Below are 25,857 nucleotides of genomic sequence, written 5' to 3'. Positions count from 1 at the left end.
ACCCTGTCTCGAAAAAACCAAAAAAAAAAAAAAAAAAAAAAAAAAAAGAATAAATGAACTTAAAAACAACCTCCAAAGGGAGGATTGCCATTTTTCATCTGTCACTATTTATAGTCGTTCAACAGGGCTACATATATGGATGCTACTGAATCTGTGGATCTGAAATTCTATTCTTTGTGATCCAGATGAAAAATGATGGTCTCACTAAATCATTATATTGTATCCAATCACTATAAGCTTCCTCTGTATATGCAATGCTAATTTTATATTTTAATTCACTTTATTCATGCAATAGCACTAAACTAAAAGTAAGTCCTAAGCTCAGAGAACAGTTAACTGTGAGTGATAAAAAGTTACGATGTCATAGCTGCGAGGCAGGTGGCTATACAGAGTCACTGTCTTCACTGAATGACAGACCATGACAAGCTGCTTGACGTCTCTGAGCCTTGTTTCTTCACCTGTAAGACAGTAACAAGGAAGGAACTGTCACTGCTTGTTTCATATGGCGTGCACACTGGAAACGAATGAGCACAAGATGCTTCTGTAACATTATCGTGTGTGGTAATAATTAAATATAGGCGTAAGGGCACTGCCAGCAGACAGGGTTTTTTAAATGTAACAATCACATATGTTGGCAAGGATGCAGAGCAACTCGACATTTGTCACATTATTTGTGGGGTGTCCACTGGTAGAAAAGCTTTGGGGGAAATGTGTGATGGTGTTTGCTAGACTAAGCATACAAATAGTGGTTCTAGTCCTTGGGGGGTCAGTGATGAGTGATGATCTCTTGGATAGAGACCAAAAGAATCATAGTGAATATACAGTAGACAGACCTGTACTCAGGCTCTCTCTGACACTGACACATGATCAAGTTGTGGAATCATCAAAGATACCCATCACTGGGGTGGATGGGTAAAGAAAACTTAGTATCTATATACACGGTGGGGCTTACTCAGGCATAGTGAAGAACCATGTGTCATTTGCAGGAAACTGGATGGAGTCAGAGATAATCAAATCAGGCGACACCAGACTTAGAGAAATGCCATGTGTTTTCTCCCACATGTAGAATCTAGATTTTTATATAAAGGACACGAAAGTAGGAGGAGCCTATTGAGGAGATCAGTGGGAGGGGAAGGGACAGAAAGGGATAAGAATGATTCAAGTCTACAAGATGCAGGTGTGGAAATGTCAAAACGAAATGCATTCTTTTGTATAAATGATATGGACTGACACAAATATCAAAAGAGGAGAGATGAGGCCTGATCACATAGATAAAAATGACTGTAGATGTCTTTTTTTTGTAATGACTAATGTACTCTTAAATCTTTGTCTACAATGGAATGATTAAATAAACTGTATCATTGTATCGTGAAATGTTAGCCTATAATAAAAATAACACATCAGCAATAATGTATGATCTGGATGACTCGCCAATATACAATGTAGGATGGAAGAAGATGGATGTAGATGGGTGCACACTATTGTGTGATTGTTCAGATCTAAGTTCAAACTAAGATGCATTCAACTGATGGTGAGTCACAATAGAGAGTGCCCTTGGGAATGTACTGTAAGTGACTCAAGAAAGGATGTGGGATACTGAAATTATTCTGTATGGAGATTAGGGTTGAGGACTACCTGGGTGATATATACAAATATATTAAGTTCAGGGTTTATGCACTTCAGGGTAGGTTACAGCAAATGATAAGAGTGTCAAGAAAGTAGATGTATACTCTATAGGAGATCAGAAGAGGTATTTCATTTGGTACGCTCAAGAAGCCTTCTTGAGAGAAGTGGTGTTTGATTTGTCCCAGGGTAGGCTTTGAGTGTGGTGAAAGATGGCCCAGGGGCTTTCCAGGTTTAAGGAATAGTGAGGCGAGACACGGAGGTTGGAAAACAATCCAGGTCGAGTGAATGGTGAGCGGTTCTGTTGGGAAGGCTTTTGAGGTGAGGGTTTGGATGGAGATATGGGCAGAGAGAAGTGGGGCCAAGAGGGGCCTTATGCAACTTGGACAGTGGATGTGGTTAAGAGGCTTTAGTGATGCTGTGTGGCCAGAGCTTGCTTCAGTGAGATCAGATGATAACTTGTGGAAGAGAGGTGGGGTGTGGGGCACAGAGAGAGTGAGAGACAGAGACAGACAGAGAGACAGATATACAGAGAAAGACAGAGATAGAGAGCTGAGTTATGAATCATAAACATCTTATATTTTCCATATGTGAGGTTATGAGACCTGAGGCAAAAGGGAAGCAGTAGAGATTTGGGGACGACTATGAAGAGCTTGGTGAGCTGCAATGACTGAACTTGAAGTAGGTATGTTAACTATGACAGAAAGAACAAAGATATGGGATTGGATTGGAGTGGTTGGACCTACTTATCTTTCATTCTTGAGGGTCCCCAGGGAAACTGGAGGTGGTTATCAAAGATTAACCTTAGGTCTGGGGTCTGGAAAGGTGAGAGGGAAAACAGATTGGATACAATTTGCTGAGATTGTGACTATCACAGGTAAAATGTGGAGAGTGGAGGGGTGAGAGAAGGGAGTTTGAGGAAGCACCAGGGCTTGTATTTGTTTTGATTCCTATACTATTAAAGTCCTGAAACCAAGACTATGGTATAGTTTGCTTAGAAGGTGCATTGGTTTGAATGAGAACAACCCTCACAGGCTTATATATTTGAATGCTTGGTCCCCAGTTGGTGAAACTGTTTGGGAAGGATTGTGGGATATGGCTTTGTTGGAGGAGCTGTGTCACTGGGAGTGAGCTCTGAGGTTTCAAAAAAACCCACACTATTCCCAGTTAACTCTCTCTGCCTCATGAACGTGTTTTAAGATGTGAGTTCTTTAAGCTCCAGCACCATTCTTGCCTGTCTGCTTCCATGCTCCCCCATTATGTGGATATGGACTCTAACCCCATTGCAACTGTGATTCCCCATTAAATGCTTTCTTTTATAAGTTGTCTTGGTCATGGTGTCTTATCACAGCAATAGGAAAGTCACTCTGACAGGAGATGAGCTAGGGAAGCAGAAACCAATGTGTAGGGAGAAAAGAGAAGGAAGAAAAGAGCATCCAGTGCATGGCTGAGCTGCTGGGGTGGTTGGTGGGTGGACACAGTGGCGCCAGTGCATGGCTGAGCTGCTGGGGTGGTTGGTGGGTGGACACAGTGGCGCCAGTGCATTGCTGAGCTGCTGGGGTGGTTGGTGGGTGGACCCAGTGGCACCAGTGCATGGCTGAACTGCTGGGGTGGTTGGTGGGTAGACACAGAGGTGACAGTGCATGGCTGAACTGCTGGGCAGGGTGGTCAGAGCAACATAGAGGCAGGACTCTTTCATGCTTGGTTTAGGTTTTGGATTCCTCTTTGTGCATTTTTTTCCAGGAAATTTGTTGTAATATGGACGGAGGGGCTGCGTCCCCGGCACCTGGCCGCCCACATGGCTTATGCCCAAAATAATTACACGGAAACTTTATTCTTTTAAACACTGCCTGGCCCATTAGCTCCAGCCTCTTATTGGCTAGCTCTTACATATTGATCTAACCCATTTCTAATATTCTGTGTAGTACCACGAGCTGGCTTACCAGGAAAGATCTTAACCTGCATCTGTCTGGAGTGGGAGAATCATGGTGACTCACTGACTCTGTTCCTTTCTCCCAGCATTCTCTTCTGTTTACTCCACCCACCTAAGGGCTGGCCTATAAATGGGCCAAGGCAGTTTCTTTATTAAATGAAAGTAACTCCTCCATCATTTCCCCTTTTTTTGTTTAAACAAAAAAGAAAGGCTTTAACTTTAACATAGTAAAATTACATATAACAAAATGGTTATCAAGCAAGAATTACAGTTACAATATTTATATCTATTTTATCTCTTATCATAACTAAGGAAAACTATAACTATCTATCCATTCTTCAACTCCATCAAAGACTCCAGAAGGATATAATATTACCTAAGTAAACAAGAAATCCAAAACTCTAGAAATGACAGAGACATCTTGCTGCCTGGACAGTCACCCAAAGTTCTTTTGTACTGTTGGGGCATCCATCTTCAGCCTTCAGGCCCATAGTATCCAGCAGACATTTTCATCAAGCAGGAAATTCCAAAGACAGTTCAGTCACTTTTTGCTGTGTCCTGCAGAATGTCTCGCAGACTCTTTTATGAGTCAGGAACCCCGAAAAACCATCTCACCTTTAGGCAAGTTCAGCAGTCCTCTTTCTGCGGGTTCTCTGTGTCCAGTTTATGCAACAGTCCAGGCAAGAGCAGTTTCTTGCCCAAATGGCTATCAAACTCCTTAAGGAGCCTCTTCGGTGCCCATCTTCCTCTTGAAGTAGATTGGTGCTGCCAGGAGCAGACATGTCTCATTATTATGAAAAGCCCTAAGTTATTAAAACATTAAATGCCATGTTCTGTAGTCTTTGAAAGATATGAAGAATGCCTAATTGAAATATATCTATGCACATCTAGAAAATCTAACTAACATGACTAAAAGCTTGACAATTATTGATGATTATCCATTAACAACCTATATTCATTACATTTTTAAATGAACTATACAATCACAATACCTTAATCAAGATTAGAAATACATATACATATAACAAAATTGACCTTAAAATCTATACCAATGCAAATTATTCATATCTATATCGTTTCCCCCTTTAAATGTAAAAGAACATTTATAAACAATATTTGGGAATATGGGCGCAGTTATTTCTCTCCAAACTGCTTCCTGCTGAATGGGGGCATCGTTAACTAGGTCTTTCATGGTATAACCTGTGTGCCAGGGTCATCTCAGTTGGCAGTTGAGTGAAGTAATTTTTTGAAGGTGTTCACAGCAACCTTTCAGGAGGGCGTGGTCTATCCTACCATATTGGTATAGACGCAATCCACAGAGTCTCATCCTATGTGAAATCAAAAGAAGACCCTCTCCAAAGCATCATATCCTTAGACCCATATTCTGAAATCATAATACCCTTGTATCCACTTTGGTTTAGCTTGGCAGCCCATATAATGAAATGTTTCTCTGTAGTTAGCTCCTTCACAGTCAAAAATTTTAAAGAAAACACAATAATACAAAGAATACAGACTCTCTGTGAATTTTCCATTTTTACGTGGCTTATTTTTTTTATTTGTTTTAATCTATAACTATCTGTACTCTGTCTCTTTAAAGACTTTACCCTTTTTTTAAGACATTAACTTTATTGTTTATATATATATTATTTCTCTCTCTCAAGCCTACGTACATTCATCCAACAGTGTCTGAATCAGTTCTATTGTGAATCTGTAATTTTTTTACTATCCAGGAGCATTCCTTAAAATGTTAAGCACTTCTTAAAAACTTAAGTTGCATCATGTAGGGGTAATACGGTATCGCCTGTGTCCTGCCCAGTCGAAACCTTAACTGCCCTGTTATTACAGTAATTACAGTAGTTCCTGCCTGAGACCAGCACAGTTCAGCATGGTGGAGCTGAGCCGCTCCTGCCTCAGAGCCATTTGGTGCCCCTGAGCCACACACAGTTCCAGGCACACAGCAGTCCACATTGCCATCAAGCAAGCCGTAGCACTTTACTCCAAATGCCCCATTCAAAGACTCTGTCTCCCGCAGGAGCCAGACAGAGATCGCGATGGAGGCACAGCCCAGAAAGCCGACATTTTAAAACAGCCAGTTTTTTCCTGTTGCTGAGTAAGGACAATTTCTTTGCCGCACACAACCCACAAACAGCAAAAAGCTGTCTTAAATTCTCTCTGTGTCCTTTTTAAGCCCTCTCAGGTTTTACGTGGAGTTCATTAGCACGTTGGGTGCCACTCTGTTGTAATATGGGCGGCGGGGCTGCGTCCCCGGCACCCGGCCGCCCGCATGGCTTAGCTTATGCCCCGAAATAATTACACGGAAACTGTATTCTTTTAATCATTGCCTGGCCCATAAGTTCCAGCCTCTTATTGGCTAGCTCTTACATATTGATCTAGACCATTTCTAATATTCTGTGTAGTACCACGAGCTGGCTTACCAGGAAAGATCTTAACCTGCATCTGTCTGGAGTGGGAGAATCATGGCGACTCACTGACTCTGTTCCTTTCTCCCAGCATTCTATCTGTTTACTCCACCCACCTAAGGGCTGGCCTATAAATGGGCCAAGGCAGTTTCTTTATTAAATGAAAGTAACTCCTCCATCAGAAATTGTTCACAAATTCTTGACTAGCTCTTGTTTTATAACATTATTTATCAATTCCCTCTTGAATTATTTTATAGTTTGTAAATTTTGATTTGAATTGGAAAGACAAATAGCTCCATCTGAATTCAGTCTCCAGAGGGCTTTGATTTTTTATTTTTTGGCTATTCTAGTGAGCTGAACACAGGGCCTTGCTAGACAAGTACTCTACTACTGAGCTACATTCTTAGCCCTTAGAATAGTTTTTGTTTGTCAGAGACCGAGTTTCCCTGTATAGCCCAGGCTAGCCTCAAACCTAAATTCCTAAGTGCTGGAATTATAGACATGTTACATTGTGCCTGTCTTCAGTTTTGTTCTTAAATGCTGTGTAATTTTTCCAGTTCATTAATATATAGTAGACTCTTTTCCCTAGTTAATTTTCAATATTTGATTAATTACAGGCCCAAGACACATTTACTTTAGAAAATAAACTTAATTGTCTGTTTTAAAAATGAGTAAAATCCCAAAGGATTTTTCTAAAATAAACAACTAAAAATGTAATGTTAGAAGCCAAGAATATTCATAGCCCAGTAAAAGCTGCTTTGGGACAATGGTTCTCAAGCTTATTCTTACTGAAGGTAGTTGGGCTGCTTATGTTACATATCAGTAGCTGAGGGACGCGGGAGATCCTGCAAGTCCTCTCTATGTGCCTGCTCATGCTAGCACCAAGCCCAAGGAACAGCTCCTAACTAGACCTTGCTCTGCTCCTGGCTGAGGAAGGCAAGGGGGAGTCAGGGCAGCATTCATCACTCCTCAGACACAGTGACTGTGTGCTCATGTCCAGTGACCACAGCAAGTCACATGGCCAAGCCCAGTGGCAAAGAGGTGGAGATGCCCTTACCTCCCCAAAGTAGTACTCCTTACAAGACAGAAAACACTTGGATATTTAGGAACAAGAACACAGCACATACATACACAATATTTTTCTCAGATTTAAACTTACTGCTTTCCAACTGAAATAGGTCTATGGGAATTATTCCAGCTTCACACATGTTCTGTAGCATGTTAGTGTGTTTTGAAAAGTACATAGATTGCTTACGTGTTAATCTGGAGGATCACATTGGAAACAGGACACACATGTGAGAGGTTAGGCTTTAGACCTTTGTTTCCAATGCCTTGCAAAATAACTCAGTGCAAATATTGGTTAATTTTTTGTCCACTGGAGTGAGCAATGGGATGCGCATTAAAATGCTGTTTCTGGGAGGTCTCTGAGAATCTGTCCCTGTGAGACTGGCCCTTGAATTAGTAAAGCAGGTTTCCTCCCCGTTGTGTGTGAGCATTGTGCCACCACTAAAGGAAGAAGGGGGGCCCCCTTACCCGCTTCTGACCTTGGACAGATATTTATGTGCTAGCTCCCCAGGGACTCAGGCCCTCAGATGGAGACTGATGCCCCGGTTCTCCTGGGCCTCTAGCCTGTGTATGCAGGTGATAGGCCTTCTGAGACACACGTGCACAAGCCAGTTCTCAGTCCTAAGTCATGTATTTGGTTTCATCAAATACAGTATTCTAGAGAAGATAAAGATAATGGTAGGGGAATTAAGAGGAGGGAGGGAACAGAAGAGAGGAAAAATGGGCTCCTTCCTTTGAAACATTCTTGTACTATGTTTTAATTTGGTTTGTTTTTTAAATTTGGAATACTGGGAGTCTATAGCATATGGCAGGTTCATAAATGAGACTGTTAAAGCCTAGGGATATTCACATTTCGCTCAGCTGTCTTGAGACTGCTGCAAAACCTTCCTGACAGGGTGTTGGGCTTATTAGCCCTTGTTTCTTGAGGGAAGGTTTGCAGCCCCTGGTGTGCACAGCCTTGGTGATCTGGAAACGTTGCTGATGCTTATGTTAGTGAGCTTCCCCAGTGTGGGGGAGACAGGCTAATGTACTTTCCTTGAGGTGGCTTTGGCATCACCTCGCCACACACACATTTTCCAGCCAGCTTGCAAAAGTGTTGTGATAAGGTATCTAACTGAGTCTCTGAAAAGTGGCATGGAGAACTCATTTCCTGAAGAAGGCACCTGCTTCAGAATGCATGTCAGCATATTTGGCCGAGGAAGGAGGTGTCCTACCCAAGTCTGGGGGATGGGAATGCTGAGTTAAGCTGTGGAGTCTCTGTTCTTTCTTCTTCTTCTTCTTCTTCTTCTTCTTCTTCTTCTTCTTCTTCTTCTTCTTCTTCTTCTTCTTCTTCTTCTTCTTCTTCTTCTTCTTCTTCTTCTCTTTTTCCTCCTCCTTCTTCTTGTTTTTTTTTTATTACATATTTATGTATCCTCACTGTTTTAGTTGGTCCGAAGCTTATCTGAGAAGTAGTTAGTCAACTTCTTTTTTTATTTATTTTTATTGAGCTCTACATTTTTCTTTTCTCCCCTCCCTGAGCCTCCCCTCCCCTTCAACCCTCTCCCAAGGTCCCCATGCTCCCAATTCACTCAGGAGATCTTGTATTTTTCTACTTCACATGTCTTTCTGAGCCTGGGTTACCTCACTCAAAATGATGATTTCTAGCTCCATCCATATCCCTGCAAATTTCAAGATATTGTTATTTTTTTCTGCTGTGTAGTACTCCATTGTGTAAATGTACCACATTCTCCTTATCCATTCTTCAGTCAAGGGACATTTAGGTTGTTTTCAGGGACTGGCTATAACAAACAATGCTGCTATGAACATAATTGAACACATGTCCTTGTGGCACAGTTGATCATCCTTTGGCTACATACTCAAAAGTATATTGTTGGGTCTTGAGAAAGGTTGTTTTCTAATTTTCTGAGAAATTGCTACACTGCTATCCAAAGGGGCTGTACCAGCTTGCACTCCCACCAGCAATGCAGGAGTGTTCCCTTTACCCCACAACTTCTCCAGCATAAGTTGTTATCAGTGTTTTTGATCTTGGCTATTCTTATAGGTCTAAAATGGAATCTCAGAGTTGTTTTAATTTGTACTTCTCTGATGACTAAGGATGTTGAGCATTTCCTTAAGTGTCTTTTGTCTGTGTTCTTTTGAACTCTAACTTATCCCTTTTTCCCCTTCTTGAGAATGCTGTGTGGTCAGTTCTTGTCAGTACTTTTCCACATCAAGTCTAGATGTCTGGTGTGTTAGCCATAGGCAGGATATTTTAGAAGGACCTAACGCCTGTCATCATCAAATCACAGATGAGGAAAGTCAAGCAGGTACCTTGGAGCACAGGAAGGGGTCCCCTGGCAGAGAAAAGGGCAGGAATTCCCAGACTGAGAATTGTGAAGGAGTCATTTGCCTCTGGGAAGCAGAGTTGGCAGGCCACTGTGAGACCCTGCCAGGTGAAAGATATACCAGCAGGGCAAGGAGCTAAGGCGTCAGACACTATTTACATAGGGTCTAGGGGAAAGAAGGCTAGGTTGTCTGTGCTTTATCCACAAGCCTGCCTCATGGCACTCTGCCTCTGTAAAGCTGCTCTTCACCCCGGGAAAGACCTGGAGGCTGTGGAGAACAGCCCGAGGGCGAGGTGAAGATGGAATCCTAACATGATGCTGACCACAAACAAGCAGCTCCTGAATCTTTACACAGCACCTGGGTGCCATGGACCTGAAGGGAGAGGAAGGTTTCACTTCCGTAGATAAGAGGTGGTGAACCATTAGAGATACTTTGGGATTTCTAGAGAAAAATTTAAGCAGTCTAGACTGTTTGTTACCTTTTTTCTTCCCTGGAGTCTTAAAAGCCTATTTTACAGGCTTGTTGTTGGCCCAGGCCATAGACTTTCTATTGCAGGATGCATTTTCCTCTCTCAAACTACAAAGTCGTAAGTCACAATTTTACAGTTCCCCAGTAGCTTGACAGCTGGCCTGTTACAGAAACCTTCTTACTCCATCACAGAGACAGTCCATTGGCTCTTAAAAGCCGTGTTCTAGCATATTCTGTGCATAATGCTAATTCACGTATTTTCATGTCTTTGTATGTGAGGGATAGTAATAAATTACTGTTTGTAACTCATCTTCTACCTGTCCAGTTGTCACAGATAACTTCCTTATGTGTGCTTTACTTATCCTAATGTCCTGTCAGCCAGTCTTCTGGCATGTTCCCTAGATCATTACCACAAAACCAGACCCTTAGATATTCTGACTCCTTGCATGCTTACAGCTCCCAAAGAGAAGACGCTGTCTCCTTGGATCCAAAATCAATAGGGCCAGTGTGAAGAGACTCAACAGAAGAGTCCTTTAATTGCAAGTAACAGAAATATCTCAGTCAATAGGAAGGATTCATCATTTTGCTTTCCATGAGGACAGTTCAGGAGCTGGTTAACTGAGGTGACCTCAGCAATGTCCTCTGGGGTTCCTGTTCTTTCTGCTTCTGTTTTCCGGTCAGACTTGTTCTCTTGTAGTTGTCAGGCTGCCTGAAACATTTCCATAAACTTCCCCGTGTTATAACAGTAACTAGGGTCCAGAAAGTATAAAGTTGATCTCTCTTTCACACACACACACACACACACACACACACACACACACACACACACACCTCTTTTTATCTTTTCTAAGAACAGAGAAATATCATCTACAAGTTTCTATTGCGTGACTTTTCCTGGAGAGACGTGAACAAATGTCTACCCCAGTTAGGGTACCAGCAACACTTAGTGAATGAATGGGTTTATTGAGGTTACCCACAAGCTCATGGATGACTGAAAGACAACTGTATTACCCTAAAGCCCACTCCAAGGTGGACGTTGACTCACAAAGACTGTATCCTTGGCGCTTACTGCACAGCTTGCAGACAGCTCTACTGTCCACTACGGTCCATTTGCACACAACAGCATTTGCACACTACACCATGTAACCCCAGGGAAGGGCCTCATGTGCACTAATCTAGTGATGTCAATAGGTTAATCATTTATGGATTCCTCTTGGAGCTTTTGGCTGTTATTGCTCATTTATTTTGCTTTTCGCCAGTTGGTCTTGTTACCTGGTATTCCTGGTAATTTTGAGTGACTGAAGAAGGTAGGCGAGTTATTAAGAGACACTGGGTGATATTATCTTCTCTACAGCTGGTATTTACATCAAGGGCAGATCACCTTGCTCTAGTCAAGGGCGGAGGCAGTTTAAAGATAGGTTTGAATCTCCTCGAGGGATCCACTGCTTTCTTTTCCTCACCTCCCTTGGTTTAGTTCCTGTTGCTGTGACGAAATACCCCAACAAAAGCAACTCAGGGGAGAGAGGGTTTGCTTCATCTCAGAGTTCCAGGCCCATCGTTGTAGGGGCATCAGAGCAGCAGAGCTTAAGGAAACTGGTCAGCTACATCATAATCAGAAAGAGAGAACAAAGTGTCCGGTTTTTCTTAAGATGAACCTCTCCGTCAACACAAATAATTCCATTCATACCAAATTAGACCAAATAAAAGATACCCATGTTTAATGCAATGCTCCCGAGTGGGACTGGGAAAGCATGGAGAAGGGAAGAGAAAGAGAAGGGGAGACCAAGCAAAACCTGGAGACCATGTGTTCATTCTTTCGGGGGCCGTTTAAATAGTCTGTGGGACTGGTCTTGACCTTCCTTGGGGAGGGGTTACTGTTTGGTGAGCTTTCTTGACCCTCCCTGGGGAGGGTTTTTATGCTAGGAACTGGGGTGAAGCCCCCAGGCAAACACAAAGAATCCATTAAAGTCACCCTCATACCATTCTATCCTTTTTATTCATCCCAGGGCATAGCCTTTGAAATGGTGCCACCAAAGTCTGGCTGGGTCTTCTACCCCATTTAACCCAGTTAGGAAAACCCTCACAGGCGTGCATGTCCGCAGGTCAACCTCATCGACACGGTTCCCCCTTGAGACTCCCTTCCCCAGTGATCCTAGATTTTTGTTAGGTTAACAATTTAAATGAACCATGCCTCTCTAACTTTCTCTTATCCTTTCCCTCCCTCTTTTAGTTCCCTCCCTTCCTAGGCTCTCCCCTCCCCTCCACTTTCATATACCCCCTCTTCTTCTTTACCTCTGCCTATACTCTCTTTCTTCATTTATCTTTGTATGTGTTGAGATGAGACCCTACTATGTTGTGTAGGTACCCTCTAGCTCATGGTGGTCCTCCTGTCTTCCCAGAGTAGCTGGTTCTAGTTTGCTTTGATTTTTTAGTGGAGTCCTTTAGGGTTTATTATATTCCTTATGACCTCGAGCATGCATTGCGCCCATCCCATACATTCACATTTATCTGCATTCCCTACTACAGTGGTACATTTATTATAGCCAATGAATCTATGTTCACATGTCATTACCACTTTTCTCAGTTACTGTTCTATTGCTGGAAAGAGACACCATGACTAAGGCAACTCTTTTAAAAGAAGGCATTTAGCTGGCACCTTACTAACAGTTTAGAGGCTTAGTCTATTATCATGGTAGAGAGCATGACGACAGGAAGGCTTGGAGCTGGAGAAGTAACTGATAGCTACATCCTAACCCACAGTCGGGAGAGGGAGTGGACTGGACCTGGCATGGGCTTTTGAAACCTCAAAGCACCCCCCAGCCACACATTTCCTTCAACAAGGCCACACCTCCTAATTCTTCTAACAAAGGCTTCCATTCCCTAGTGGCTGAGTATTCAAGTATGTGAGCCTGTGGGGGCCATTATTATTCAAACCTCCACCAAAGTCCATAGATGTCTCTGGGCTCATTCTTGGTGTTGTCTAGGGATTGGGAAGAATGTTTGGTGCCACGAATGCATTAAACTGAAGCAGGGTTTGGCGGGCAAATCCTTTAGGCTCTGCTTATTCAGTCTTCCTTCCCCTTAGCCTCTGGCAGCCGCTCTTGTATTTATCGTCTTGGTTATTTTGCCTTTTCCTGAACGTCACTTTGTTGGTACCATATGATATACAGGCTTCTCAGACTGACTTATTTCACTTTACAGTATGGGTTTAGTTTCTGCCAGGTTCTTTCCTGGCTTGATAGCTTGTTTCTTTTTAGCCCTGAATGACACCTCATTGTCCGTATGTGTCAATGGCTTGACTGTTTACTTACTGAAGAACATCTTATTTACCTCCATGCTTTTGCCATTGTGAATACAGCTAATCATGGGAGATTTGATGCAGATCTAAGATTTAACCCCACTGAACATGTTGTTATGTGTTCAATGGGGTTAAACCAAGACATATGACTTAATCCCCAGCTCCTAATTTCAGGGGTCACATGTTCCCTTTGAAGTTCTGCTTGGCAATTTCCTTCATCAACCCCATCCTTTTGATGTTTCTGCTTTAAGTTTTCTTCTGTCTCCTTTGTGGTTTTAAGCATTGGAAATGCACTTAGAGTCTGTATCTCATTTGGTTGTCTGAACAGCCCAGGCTTCTGGTAGCATTGCTTATTCTCTGCTGGCTCCTAGCCTGCATTTGTTTCTGCCAGAGGAGTGAAGAGGATGTTAATGACTACATTAGATTTTATTCTCTTGGGTCAGGGCCTCTGTGACCACACAGCTATTGCATATCTGAACCCCTTGTTGGGGTGAGCGCTATCCTTCACTCAGATTATGAACTTCCCTTCTGTGCGCACACAGGCATCCTTCTTTGGTCGTCTGGTCACTGTCGTCTGCAGCACGTGTGGGCTTCTGCCTCTCTGGATGTGCACTAGCACCCTCTGACCCATTGCCCAGATTTCACATCTTCTGCTGTGACCATTACAGCCCGCCCACAGCTTTCTGAGACCACGGCATTCCCAGCAGCAGCCTCGCGGTCCACACCGACTGTCCACTCTGTCTACTCTGCTTTCTGTTTCTAGCAGTTCACACCGACTGTCCACTCTGTCCACTCTGTTTTCAGTTTCTAGCAGTCCACACCGACTGTCCACTCTGTCCACTCTGCTTTCAGTTTCTTTCCATGTAGAACCCCAGGGGCTTTGCCGCCTCGTGGGCTCAGCTCGCGATGCCCATTTGTAAGCTTTGTTCAGCACTTGGGGCCTTTATAGGAAAGACCTCTTGTGTGATTCTCTCAATTTCAGAAATAGAAGTCTTAATGTACATATTTCACACTGCTGGCTTATAGCAAGGCTCAATAAGTATTTACCAGTAGCATTGCCTGTATTGTTGCTTTTACAGAATGTAAACATCTGGTAATAATATAAAGTTCTGTGCTAACCTGCCCATCAGCTGAGGGGATGGTCACTGGATGAGGTGCTATGTATATTGCGCTACAAAAATGTAGACAGCCTGGCCTACATGGAGTGTTCTTGGTCAGCCTGAGCTATGTATGAGACCTTACCTCAACCTTGTCCCAACAATCATGAAGCAAAACCAGCCAAACAAAATCCTCAGCACAATCTGACCCCTTGAAACACTTGTAAAAAAAGCAAGACTCCAGGTTCTTTCCTCTCTAAAGCTCCCATTTACAAAGTCTTCTTCCCCTGGAGAATGAGAAATGTGGCTTCGCAGCCTTTACAAAGTGAAAGCTGGATCTGCGGACCTGTGTTTACTCCCCATGTACAACTGAACCCTTGATTTCTAACTGGATCTGCAGATCTGTGTTTACTCCCCATGTACAACTGAACCCTTGATTTCTAACTGGATCTGCGGACCTGTGTTTACTCCCCATGTACAACTGAACCCTTGATTTCTAACTAGATCTGTGGATCTGTGTTTACTCCCCATGTACAACTGAACCCTTGGTTTCTAACTGGATCTGTGGACCTGTGTTTACTCCCCATGTACAACTGAACCCTTGATTTTTAACTGGGTCTGTGGATCTATGTTTACCCCCCATGTACAACTGAACCCTTGATTTCTAACTGGATCTGTGGATCTATGTTTACTCCCCATATACAACTCAACCCTTGATTTCTAACTGGGTTTGGTTTTTCTGTTTTGTCATCTTTTTTTCCCCTTTGTAGGAGGATACTCCATCGAGACTTGAAATCAAAGAATGTATTTCTGAAAAATAATCAACTTAAAATCGGTAAGATGTTTCAAATGCCTACTCTAAAGCTCCAAGCAAATTTACCCTAGATGCAGTCACAGCAAGCTGAAGAGCATAGTTCAAGTTGGTACTGAAGTAATTCAGCCCTGGCTATTTCAGTCTTTGAGAATGTTTGCTTTGACCTGGATGAAACCAACAAATTCCAGTTATTTTTTCTGTGATTGTCTGATATAAATTGAAGCATAAAACCCTTGCTTCATGGGCTGGTTGATTTAACAGACATGATTTGTATTTCTCCCCTTTACTGGGCACTTTGTAAAGAGTTGAATTGTTTTGCTGGTTTTATGAACTGCTGTAGGTTCCTCATCTACTTAAAAGTTGTATGATTTTTATGTGTATGAGCATCATGCCTGCATGTATGTTCATGCACCTCTTGCATACAGTACTCACTGAGGCCAGAAGGGGGCCTTGGATCCCCTGAAACTATAGTTACAGCTTGGTTGTGAAACTGTGGGTGCTGTGAATTGAGCCTGGGTCCTCTGGAAGAGCAGCCAATGAGTATGCTTAACTACTGAGCCATCTCTCCATCCCCACTCACTTATTTTAGTATGATCAGTGAGCAGTGACCATACATAATTTAAATGCCGCTATAATGGCTTTATTAATATTTAATTCTTTGGAACAATACCTCCATTCAAATAGTTACTCAGTTGTCTAAGCATCTCACAGGGTATACTTAGGGAAGTAAAGAATACAGGTTGTGACTAATTAGAAAAGTCAGTTGGTTCAAATTTTTGTACGTATATTCATGAATAGTTTAAATCTTTAGAATTTTCCCTCTGTTGTGAATTAAGATAAAACTCTTCTCCCTGCTCATGAACTTTCATGTGGTCATATTCCATCCTACCTGAATCCTTCTGTTAGCTATTATTATACTTCAAGTGTATACTTCAATACAGCAGGGTATTCTAGTTTTCTATAATTCTAGAAATAATAAGGAATCTGAGGTTGTATAATTCACTTTCCTTGTTCAGTCTTCTTTCTCCTATAGAGCACATATGTTTGAAGTTATTGATCACCATTATGTAATTTAAAATGTCACTTTTCTGTTCCTTTAAATGGCACAAAGCACTGCGATACATATGATGAAGTTGTTAAATCAGTTTTAGTTGTTAATTTCCAATGGTGCTTTTTTTTGTCTATTTAAAATATTTATACAAAGTAACCACAATTTCCAGGGGATTTTGGAGTTTCTCGACTGCTAATGGGATCGTGTGAGCTGGCTACAACTTTAACCGGGACTCCCCATTATATGAGTCCTGAGGCCCTGAAGCACCAAGGCTATGATGCCAAGTCTGACATCTGGTGAGTAGGCGGTGGCTGCCCAGGGACTTCTTTCTCTGCCGTACGCTTTGTCTTGAAGTTCATCTGCTTACCCAGCTACTCACTCTGTCCCTTTTGGCATTTGAGTTGTTCCGTGGCCGGAGGGAGATGAGGCCTTGGAGCTTGTTATACTCTGTGAAATTCATTTCAAAGATTCTCTCTATTCATAGATGAGTCGATGGGTTTGGATTCTGTCATTCCTGAACCACAGGGGAAAGTTCTTAATGCGACAGACACATTAAATTTTGATGTGCTTCAGCTAGCCTGTTAAATAAGGCATTTGTCATCCTAAAGACCAGGCTTTATTTTATTTTAAGGTTAACTCCCAGCTCTGTAGGGAATATGCTGCATTTTTAAAGAATTTTTCTAAAGATACTGGATTTACGGGTAACCTACATTTACCGTTTCCTGGGTTTTCAGTGAAAAGAGGCTTCTGTGATATTCCAGTTCTGTGGCATTCTTGGACCAGGCAGAGCCACTGGGACAATGCTTCAGTCTGTCTCGCTGTCAGCAGTGGGCACAGTGTTGCTGTGCTTTGAAGGGAGCTTACATAATTTCCAGCATCCAAGGGTTGAAGGACAATCTAATTGAGAGCTTGTTCATTAAGTAAAAATAATTATTGTATGCAAATCAGCATTAAGTAGCTCTGAACTTTCAAGGATGAGCAATGTGAAAGGCGTGCCCACTTCTGTTTTCTAAAGATGATGAGGTAGAAAATGCCCTTTGGTGTGGTTAGGGAAGACTGAACCACCACAGAGCAGCTGGTGTAGGGCCCATGTAAGAGTTATTTCTCTCTTTACTCTGGTGCGTCCCATGGGAGAGGAGCTGTCAAGATTTGCTCTGTCTCTGACCTTCCACATAATCCCATCCTTTGATTCGGTCTTGTGCCTGTGTTTTCTTAGGTTCTCCACTAAGGCTTGCTCCTGCTGGAGTCTTTTGTCCTAGAGGTCCGTTCCATTCTCCCTTCACGTTCCCTAGTCCTTTCCCATATGCACCCTACACCAAAGTAAAAAGAAAACTGAAACAAAAAGCAGAAAACAAAACCTACAAAAGAATGCCACCAAGAACATCCTTCTTTATGTCGTTTAACTGAGCGCATATTTCTTCCCTAGCACTGATCAGTAACCTGGGTCTAAAAGCAGAAACACTTGCCTTTTGGCTCATTTATTTTGTGATTCCGTTTTCAGCTCAAAGATAGCAGTTCTGGGCTTTGCAGTGACTGTTAGTTACCTACCTACCTCTCTCTTCACACTTAACTTTTAAAATACTATGGATTTTAAAATAAATTCAAATAGGGTTGAGGGGGACAATGGGGGAGAGGACTTGGAGGGAACGATGTGGGGAGGATGTAAAATAAACAGATGAATAAAAATAGATTCAAATATGTAATATCTTTATGACTGATGACTATGTCATCTTAAGTTATTGTGCCATTCCATCTGGTTAGGAACAGAAAGTTCAGAAAGCCATTGCGGAATTGTCAGGGATGATGTGTGGCAGTATGCCTATTCCTTTAGACAGGGTGTCCACACCTTTCTGCCAGATCAGAGGGATGACTCCCAGGAAATGGAGGCAGTAGAACCCCAAGGGAAACAAAGCCTCTTCTTCATTTCATCTGTGCACATTCCACTTTTTTTTCTTTTTCTTTCTTTTCTTTTCTTTTCTTTTCTTTTTTTTTTTTTAACAAATTATCATTGTATTACATGGAAATGATAAGAATATCAAGCAGTATCCCTGTGGTGTTTTGTGGCTACAGAAGTACCTGATACACACAAAATCTATCCCAGTGTTGGATCAGCCCCCTACCGTGATTATAAACTACTCAGCAAATGTGAGCTGAGAATGTATCAGCATCTTGACCCCAAATAACCACTTTATTATGAATTTAGTAATTACTTTGCTTGTATCTAAATCAAAACAGGCTTATCTAGTAATGAAATTTCGGCTGCCAAGCCTAAAGTGGAACAAATATGGGAGAACTATTAATTATAGTGCAGATAGAGAAGTGTGACAAGTGATCTTAGGGACACGCTCAGGAAAATTAGATTGCACGAGCTGGGAACTCATCTCAGCCTCTGAGTGAGTAGCATCTATGTACCGGGCAATATTTTCTTGGAACTGGGAGTACATATGAATAATTTATAGATGCTTTGCTTTAGCACTAATAGTGGGACATACTATATTTATAGCACTTAAAAAAAGAATTAGTCTAATACTAATTACATTTTCATCTGTTAACACTTGCCCATATGCAGCCTTACCTTCCTTCTGTAATCTGTTAGACCTGCCGGGTTTGATTATTTATAGCATTCAAGTCTAGGAAGTTGCTCTCAAAAGATGACATGGTTCCAAAAGTTAAAAAACAGTTATTTGGAAAGTTACAATAAGAAGGGTCATCAAGGACCATGCTTTGACACAGCTGATGTGTTGTTTGCTAAGAACTGTTTGCCCACAGGAGAAATGTAAATATGGCTTGTGTTCCTTGACTGGTTCTTCAAGTTGATCCAACTATGAAGTTAGTACCTTGTTTTCAGGGGAAAAGACAGTGTTTTTTTGGGGGGGGGGTTCTGTAAGTAAGCAAAAATGAAGCGATATCTTTCTGTCAATCTTATTTCCTGCTCTCTGATATGGGGCCCTGTGTTTACTGGGTAATATTTAAATGGGAAGAATGGTTGTGGGAATCGCACTGGTGGAGGCCAGTTTGTGCTTAATATGGACCCAGGCTTTCGTGATCTCAGAACCAGCACCTGCCTGTTCTACCTGGCCCAAGGACATGTCCTCACTGGAGAACAGTAATCACACCCGTGCCGCTAACAACAGCCTGATTTTGAACCTTTTATAGGAACTGCTTGGGTTAAGGGCAGGTGAAATGGTCCTCCCCTCCCCCAGACTTTTCTTCAGCAGCAACTCAGAAGGCTGTGGGATCTCAGTTGCCGCCACGGGAGCTGCTGCCAATGTAGTTTACATGTCTGCTTCTGTTTTCTTCACCAGAAAATAAATGGTTCCTCTGCAGTCTGGTCTGCTTTCTTCCAGAAGGGACTCTACTCCAAGGCTCTTCCCAGTTTCAGGGTTCAGGCCGTACTGAGCAAATGGTGTCATTGAATGCCAGAAAGTGAAAGACCAAGGGCTGTGCTGAGCTTGCACTACGTAAAAGCTTTCATTCCTATGAGCCAAGTTAGTTCTTTCTGTAGTTTTCTTGTGATGTCCATAACCCCTCTGGCTCCTACAATCCCTCCTCCCTCTCTTCAGTAGGATTCCCTGAGTTTGGCCTAATGTTTGGGTGTGAATCTCTGCATCTGTTTCCATCAGTTACTAGATGAAGACTGTCTTATGACAATTGGGGTAGTGGCCAATCTGATCACAGGAGATGGCAAGTTCAGGCTACATATCTACTATTACTAAGAGTCTTAGTTGGGGTCATCCTTGTAGATGGGAGTTTTCCTTGCATCAAGTTTCTACCTGACCCCAAAATGCCCTGCCTTTCATAGCAACTCTTTCAGTATTCTCCTCCCCCATCCATCTCCTAACCTGCTCCCTCAAGTTCCCATGCCCACTCACCCCCAGTCTATCCAGGAGATCGCTTCTATTTCCCCTTCCCAGGGAGATCCGTGCATCCCCTAGCCCTTGGGCCCTCCTTGTTACCTAGCTTCTCTGGGTCTGTGGATTGTAGCATGGTTAGCCCTTAATTTACATCTAATATCCACTTATGAGTGAGTACATACCATTTTTTATTTCCTCAATCAGGATTTTTTTTTTTAGTTCCATTCATTTGCCTGCAAATTTCATGATGTCATTGTTTTTTACAGCTGAGTAATAATCCATTGTGTAAACGTATCACATTTTTTATCCATTCCTTGGTTGAGGGATACCTATGTTGTTTCATATATTTTGGAGATCAGCCCTCTGTCAGATGTGAGGTTGGTGAAGCTCTTTTCCTATTGTGCAGACTGCTGTTTTGTTCCATTGACAATGTTCTCTGTCTTACAGAAGCATTTTAGTTTGACGAAGTCCCATTTATTGTTGATCTTAATGTCTTGCTACTGGTGGTCAATTCAGGAAGTTGTCTCCTGTGCCAATGCATTCAAGGTTATTTCCTACTTTCTGTTTTATCAAGTTCAGTGTAATTGGATTTATGTTGCTGTCTTGGATCCACTTGGACTTGAGATTTGTGCAGGGTGATAGATATTCTACATATCAACATCAAGTTATTCCAGCACCATTTGTTGAAGATGCTTTCTATTTTTCCATTGTATAATTTTGGCTTCTTTGTCAAAAATCAAGTATCCATAGGTGTGTGAATTTGTGTCTGGGTCTTCAGGGTGATTCCATTGACTCACCTGCCTTTTTTATGCCAATACCATGCTGTTTTTAATAACTGATAACTTCCAGTAGATCTTCTATTATACACGATTGATATAGCGATCCTGTTTTTTTTTCCCCCTGTTAAAGATGAGTATCATTCTTTCAAGATCTGTGAAGATTTGTGTTGGAATTTTGATGGGGATTGTATTGAACCTGTAGATTGCGTTTAGTAAGATGGCCATTTTTACTATGTTAATCCTACTGATCCTTGAGCATGGGAGATCTTTCCATCTTCTGATATGTTTTCCAAATTCTTTCTTCAAAGATTTGAACTTCTTGTGAGGCCATAGTTACCCTGGTACCCAAACCACACAAAGACTCAACAAAGAAAAAGAGTGAATTACAGACCAATTTCCCTCATGATCATTGATGCAAAAAATACTTAATAAAATAGTCGGAAACAGAATCCAAGAACACATCAAAAAGATCATCCACCATGATTAAGTGGGCTTTATCCTAAAGATGGTTCAACATATGAAAATATGTCAGTGCAACCCACCATATAAACAACTCAAAGAAAAGAGCTACATGATCATCTTATTAGATGTTGCAAAAGCCTTTGCCAAATCCAACACCCCTTCATGATAAAAGTCTTGTAGATGTCATTGTTTTTACCACTGAGTAGTACTCTCTAATGTGTAAATGTGTCACTTTTTAAAAAATCCATTCTTTGGTTGAAGGGCATCTAGGTTGTTTCCAGGTTCTGGCTATTACAAATAGTGCTGCTATGAATATAGTTGAACAAATGTCCTTGTAGTATTATTGAGTATCTTTTGGGTAAATGCTCAAGAGTGGTATTACTGGGTCCTGAGGTAGACTGATTCCAGTTTTCTGAGAAACCGCCATACTGATTTCTAAAGTGGTTGCACAAGTTTGCTTTCCCACCAGCAATGGATGAGTGTTCCTCTAACTCCACATCCTCTCCAGCATAAACCATCATTGGTGTTTTTGATCTTAGCCATCTGACTGGTGTAAGGGTATCTCAGAGTTATTTTGATTTGCATTTCCCTGATGATTAAGGATGCTGAACATTTCCTTAAGTATCTTTAGGCCATTTGAGATTCTTCTGTTGAGAATTCTCTGTTTAGTTGTGTACCCATTTTTAATGGGGTTATTTGGAATTTTGATGTCTAATTTCTTGAGTTCTTTATATATTTTAGAGCTCAGTCCTCTGTCTGATGTGGGGTTGGGGAAGATCTTTTCCCATTCAGTAGACTGCCTTTTTGTCTTATTGTCTGTGTCCTTTGCTTTACAGAAACTTCTCAGTTTCAGGAGGTCCTATTTATTTATTGTTGCTTTCAGTGTCTGTACTACTAGTGTTGTATTTAGGAAGTGGACTCCTGTGCCCATGCATTGAAGGCTACTTCCCACTTTCTCTTCTATCAGGTTCAATGTAGTCAGATTTAATTGAGATCTTTAATCCATTTGGACTTGAATTTTGTGCAAGGAGATAGATATGGATCTATATTTATTCTTCTACATGTTGACATCCAGTTATATCAGCACCATTTGTTGAAGATGCTTTCTTTTTTCATTGTATATTTTAGCTTTTTGTCAAAAATCAGGTGTTCATAGGTGTGTGGATTAATATCTGGGTCTTCAATTTAATTCCATTGGTCATTCTCTCTGTTTTTATGCCAATTCCAAGCTGTTTTTATTACTGTAGCTCTATAATAGAGGTTGATGTCAGGGATGGTAATACCTCCAGAAGTTCCTTTATTGTACAGGATTGTTTTTGGGTTTGTTTTTCCATATGAGGTTGATTATTGTTCTTTCAAAGTCTATGAAGAATTGTGTTGAGATTTTGATGGGGATTCAATTGAATCTATAGATTGTTTTTGGTAGGATTGCCATTTTTATTATGTTGATCCTACCTGTCCAAGAGCTTGGAAGATTTTTCCATTTTCTGGTATCTTCTTTAATTTCTTTCTTTATTCCATTTTATGGTATCTTCTTCAATACCTTTCTTTAAAGACTTAAAGTTTTTGTCAAACAGGTCTTTCACTTCTTTGATTAGTGTTACTCCATGATATTTTATGTTATTTGTGGCTATTGTGAAGGTTGATGTTTCTCTGATTTCTTTCCAGCTTATTTATCATTTGTATATAGGAGGGCTACTGATTTTTTATTTAGTTGATCTTGTACCCTGCCATATTATTGAAGGCATATATCAGTTTTGAAAGTTCCCTAATAGAGTTTTTGGGGTCACTTATGTATACTATCATATAATCTGAAAATAATTAAAGTTTGACTTCTTCCTTTCCAATTTGAATCTCCTTGATCTCCTTTTGTTGTCTTATTTTTTGAAATTTGCATGTGAATGTATGGAACTAGAAAAAACCATCCTGAGTGAGGTAACCCAGACCCAGAATGATGAACGTGGTATGTACTCACTCATAAGTGGTTACTAGCTGTAAAGCAAAGGATATTGAGCCTATAGTTCATGCTCCTAGAGAAGCTAAGAAACCCAGGCAAACCCTAAGGAAAGAAGATTCATAGATCCATCTGGAAAGGGGATATAGACAAGATCGCCTGACAAAATTGGGAGCATGGGGTTGGTGGGATTAGGGAGGGTGGAAGGGGAAGACGAAGGGAGAAGGGGAGGGGTGAGGAGAACTTGAGGGAATTGAATAGTCAAGATGAAAGGGCAGAGAAGAGGAGATGGGGCCCGAACTGATCTTGCCCTGTAGTCAGACTGATGAATATCTTAAATATCACCATAGAATCTTTGTCCAACAACAGATGGAAACAGAGTCAGAGACCCACATCGGAGCACTGGACTGAGCTCCCAAAGTCCAGTTGAAGAGTAGGAGGAGTGAGAATATGATCAAAGAGGTCAAGACCATGATGGGTTCACCCACTGAAACTGTTTACCTAAGCTAATTGGAGCTCACCAACTCCAGCCAGACAGGGAAGGAAACAACGTAGGTCTAAACTAGTCCCTCTGAATGTGGGTGTCAGTTGTATGGCTGGGGCAGACTGTGGGGCCACTGGCAGTGGCACCAGGATTTTATCCCTATTGCTTGTACTGACTTTTTTTGAAATCTGTTCTCATAGGATAGATACTTTGCTCAGCCTGGATATAGTAGGGAGGGCCTCAGACCTCAGCAATGTGCCTTACCCTCTCTGAGGAGAGGATGGGAGGTGGGGCAGGGAGATTAGATGGAAAGAATGGGAGGAAGGAGGGGAGGGAGTAGAAACTGGGATTGGTATATAAAATTAAAAACGATAGTTTGTTTTCTTTTTAAAAAAAAGAAAAAAATTCTTATAGAGATCAAGGATACAAGAAACATAATTAAATATAATAAAAACAATATACAGTAAGCTGACAGATTACATTTAATGGAGAGAAACTCAAAGCAATTCCACTGAAATCAGGAACAAGACAAGGCTATTCACTCTCTCCATATCTATTCAATATAGTACTCAAAATTTTAGCTAGAACAGTAAGACATCAAAAGGAGATCAAATGTATATTAATTAGAAAGGAAGAAGTCAAAGTGTTACTCTTTGCAGATGATATGACAATATACATAAGTAACCCCCAAAATTATACCAGGGAGCTCCTACAGCTGATAAACACTTTTAGCAAAGTGGCTGGATGGCAAGATTAGCTCAGAAAAAATAAGTAGCCCTCTTATATACAAATGATAAGATGGCCGAGAAAGCAATCAGGGAAATCATACCCTTCACAATAGCCACAAACAATATAAAATGTCTTGGGGTAACTCTAACCAAGTAAGTGGAAGACCTGTGTGTTTTAACTTTTCAAGTTTCATTATACTTGGGCAGTTTATGCTAATTTTCAATTCTAAGAGTTATTTAGGTTATTATACACTAAAGGGAAGCCCATTCCTCTTATATTAACTTTTTATTTCTTTATACATTTAACTGTAGTCATTATGTATGCTTTTTAATTTTTAATTTTCTTTTTGAGAATTTCATATATTAGTACTTTATTACATTATTTCCATCTTTTCTGCATCTCCTAACTCCTCCCATATACCCCTATTCTGAAGTTCATGACCTCTTCTTTTATAATTATTATTGTTATAATGTGTGTGTCTAAAATCCACTGAGCCCATTTAGTGCTGCTCATACTTGGAATTGGCTAACCTATCAGGAAAGTAGTCCTTGGAGAATATTGAATCTCCCTCTCTCAGCAGCTCTTGACTGCCTGCAGCTCTTTCTATACATACCTTTTTAATGAAAACGTCAGAATGCCTCTCAATCACATAGAATGGAAATAGTACTTAAACGATGATAAGATTTTCCAGCACACCATGGTCATGCACGCTGGGGCAGTTTTCTGCTTGAGGGCCTGGAAGATCTGTAAAGGAGTAACTTTAGCTACACAGTGGCAAGGCAGTTGTCATTCCATTTGCGATTCATTATGACTCTGTGCTTGGAAACCCTCTCTCTAGGTCTGGCAACCTGGACAGATGGCAGTTTGGGAGATTTAGGGTAGGGAATGTCTCACATTTACCTGATCCCCACTTCTCCTTTCACTTCATATAATGTGATCCCTCAGGATATATGTGTTTAGCTCTTCTAAGTTGGATATATTTTGGAAAAGGAAACAATGCAAATCACAGACCTCAAAGTAAAATGCATTTGGTGTGTGTGTGTGTGTGTGTGTGTGTGTGTATGTGTTGCAAGGAGTGGGCCCTTGTTTGTCCCAGCTGCCTGACTAGCTTACACCCAGAATAAACACACAGAAACTGTATTAATTAAAACACTGCTTGGCCATTAGTTCTACTTCTTACATATTAGTTTATCCCATCTCCATTAATCTGTGTATCATCTAGTGGCAGTGGCTTACCCAAGATTCTAACCGGCGTCCATCTCAGGCAGAGGATCCATGGCTTCTCTCTTACTCTGCTTTCTTCCTCCCAGAATTCAGTTCTGTTTTCCATGCCTACCTAAGTTTTGCCCCTATCAGCTAGGCCAAGGCAATTTCTTTATTTGTTAACCAATAAAAACAACACATGAACAAAAGAACCTTCTACACCATATGTGTGTGTGTGTTTCTCTACTTTTGCTTTCCAAAATGTGCTTTCTGTCTTGAAAAGGATGGGAGTTAGGAG

The 25,857-nt window shown here is 41.3% G+C and overlaps 1 protein-coding gene across 1 annotated transcript in view; it reads left to right on the top strand.

Annotated features, from left to right (window-relative positions):
- Nek11 (NIMA related kinase 11) overlaps window positions 1-25,857 on the top strand; it is a 216,577-nt gene that overhangs the window by 70,294 nt on the left and 120,426 nt on the right. The window contains 2 exon segments of the mRNA XM_057767840.1: window positions 15,000-15,064; window positions 16,264-16,390. Of these exon segments, the coding sequence (XP_057623823.1) occupies window positions 15,000-15,064; window positions 16,264-16,390 (192 nt within the window).

Source organism: Chionomys nivalis, chromosome 4 (assembly GCF_950005125.1).
Source record: "Chionomys nivalis chromosome 4, mChiNiv1.1, whole genome shotgun sequence".
Classification (NCBI taxonomy): domain Eukaryota; kingdom Metazoa; phylum Chordata; class Mammalia; order Rodentia; family Cricetidae; genus Chionomys; species Chionomys nivalis.
This window is presented reverse-complemented; position numbering and strand designations above follow the sequence as displayed.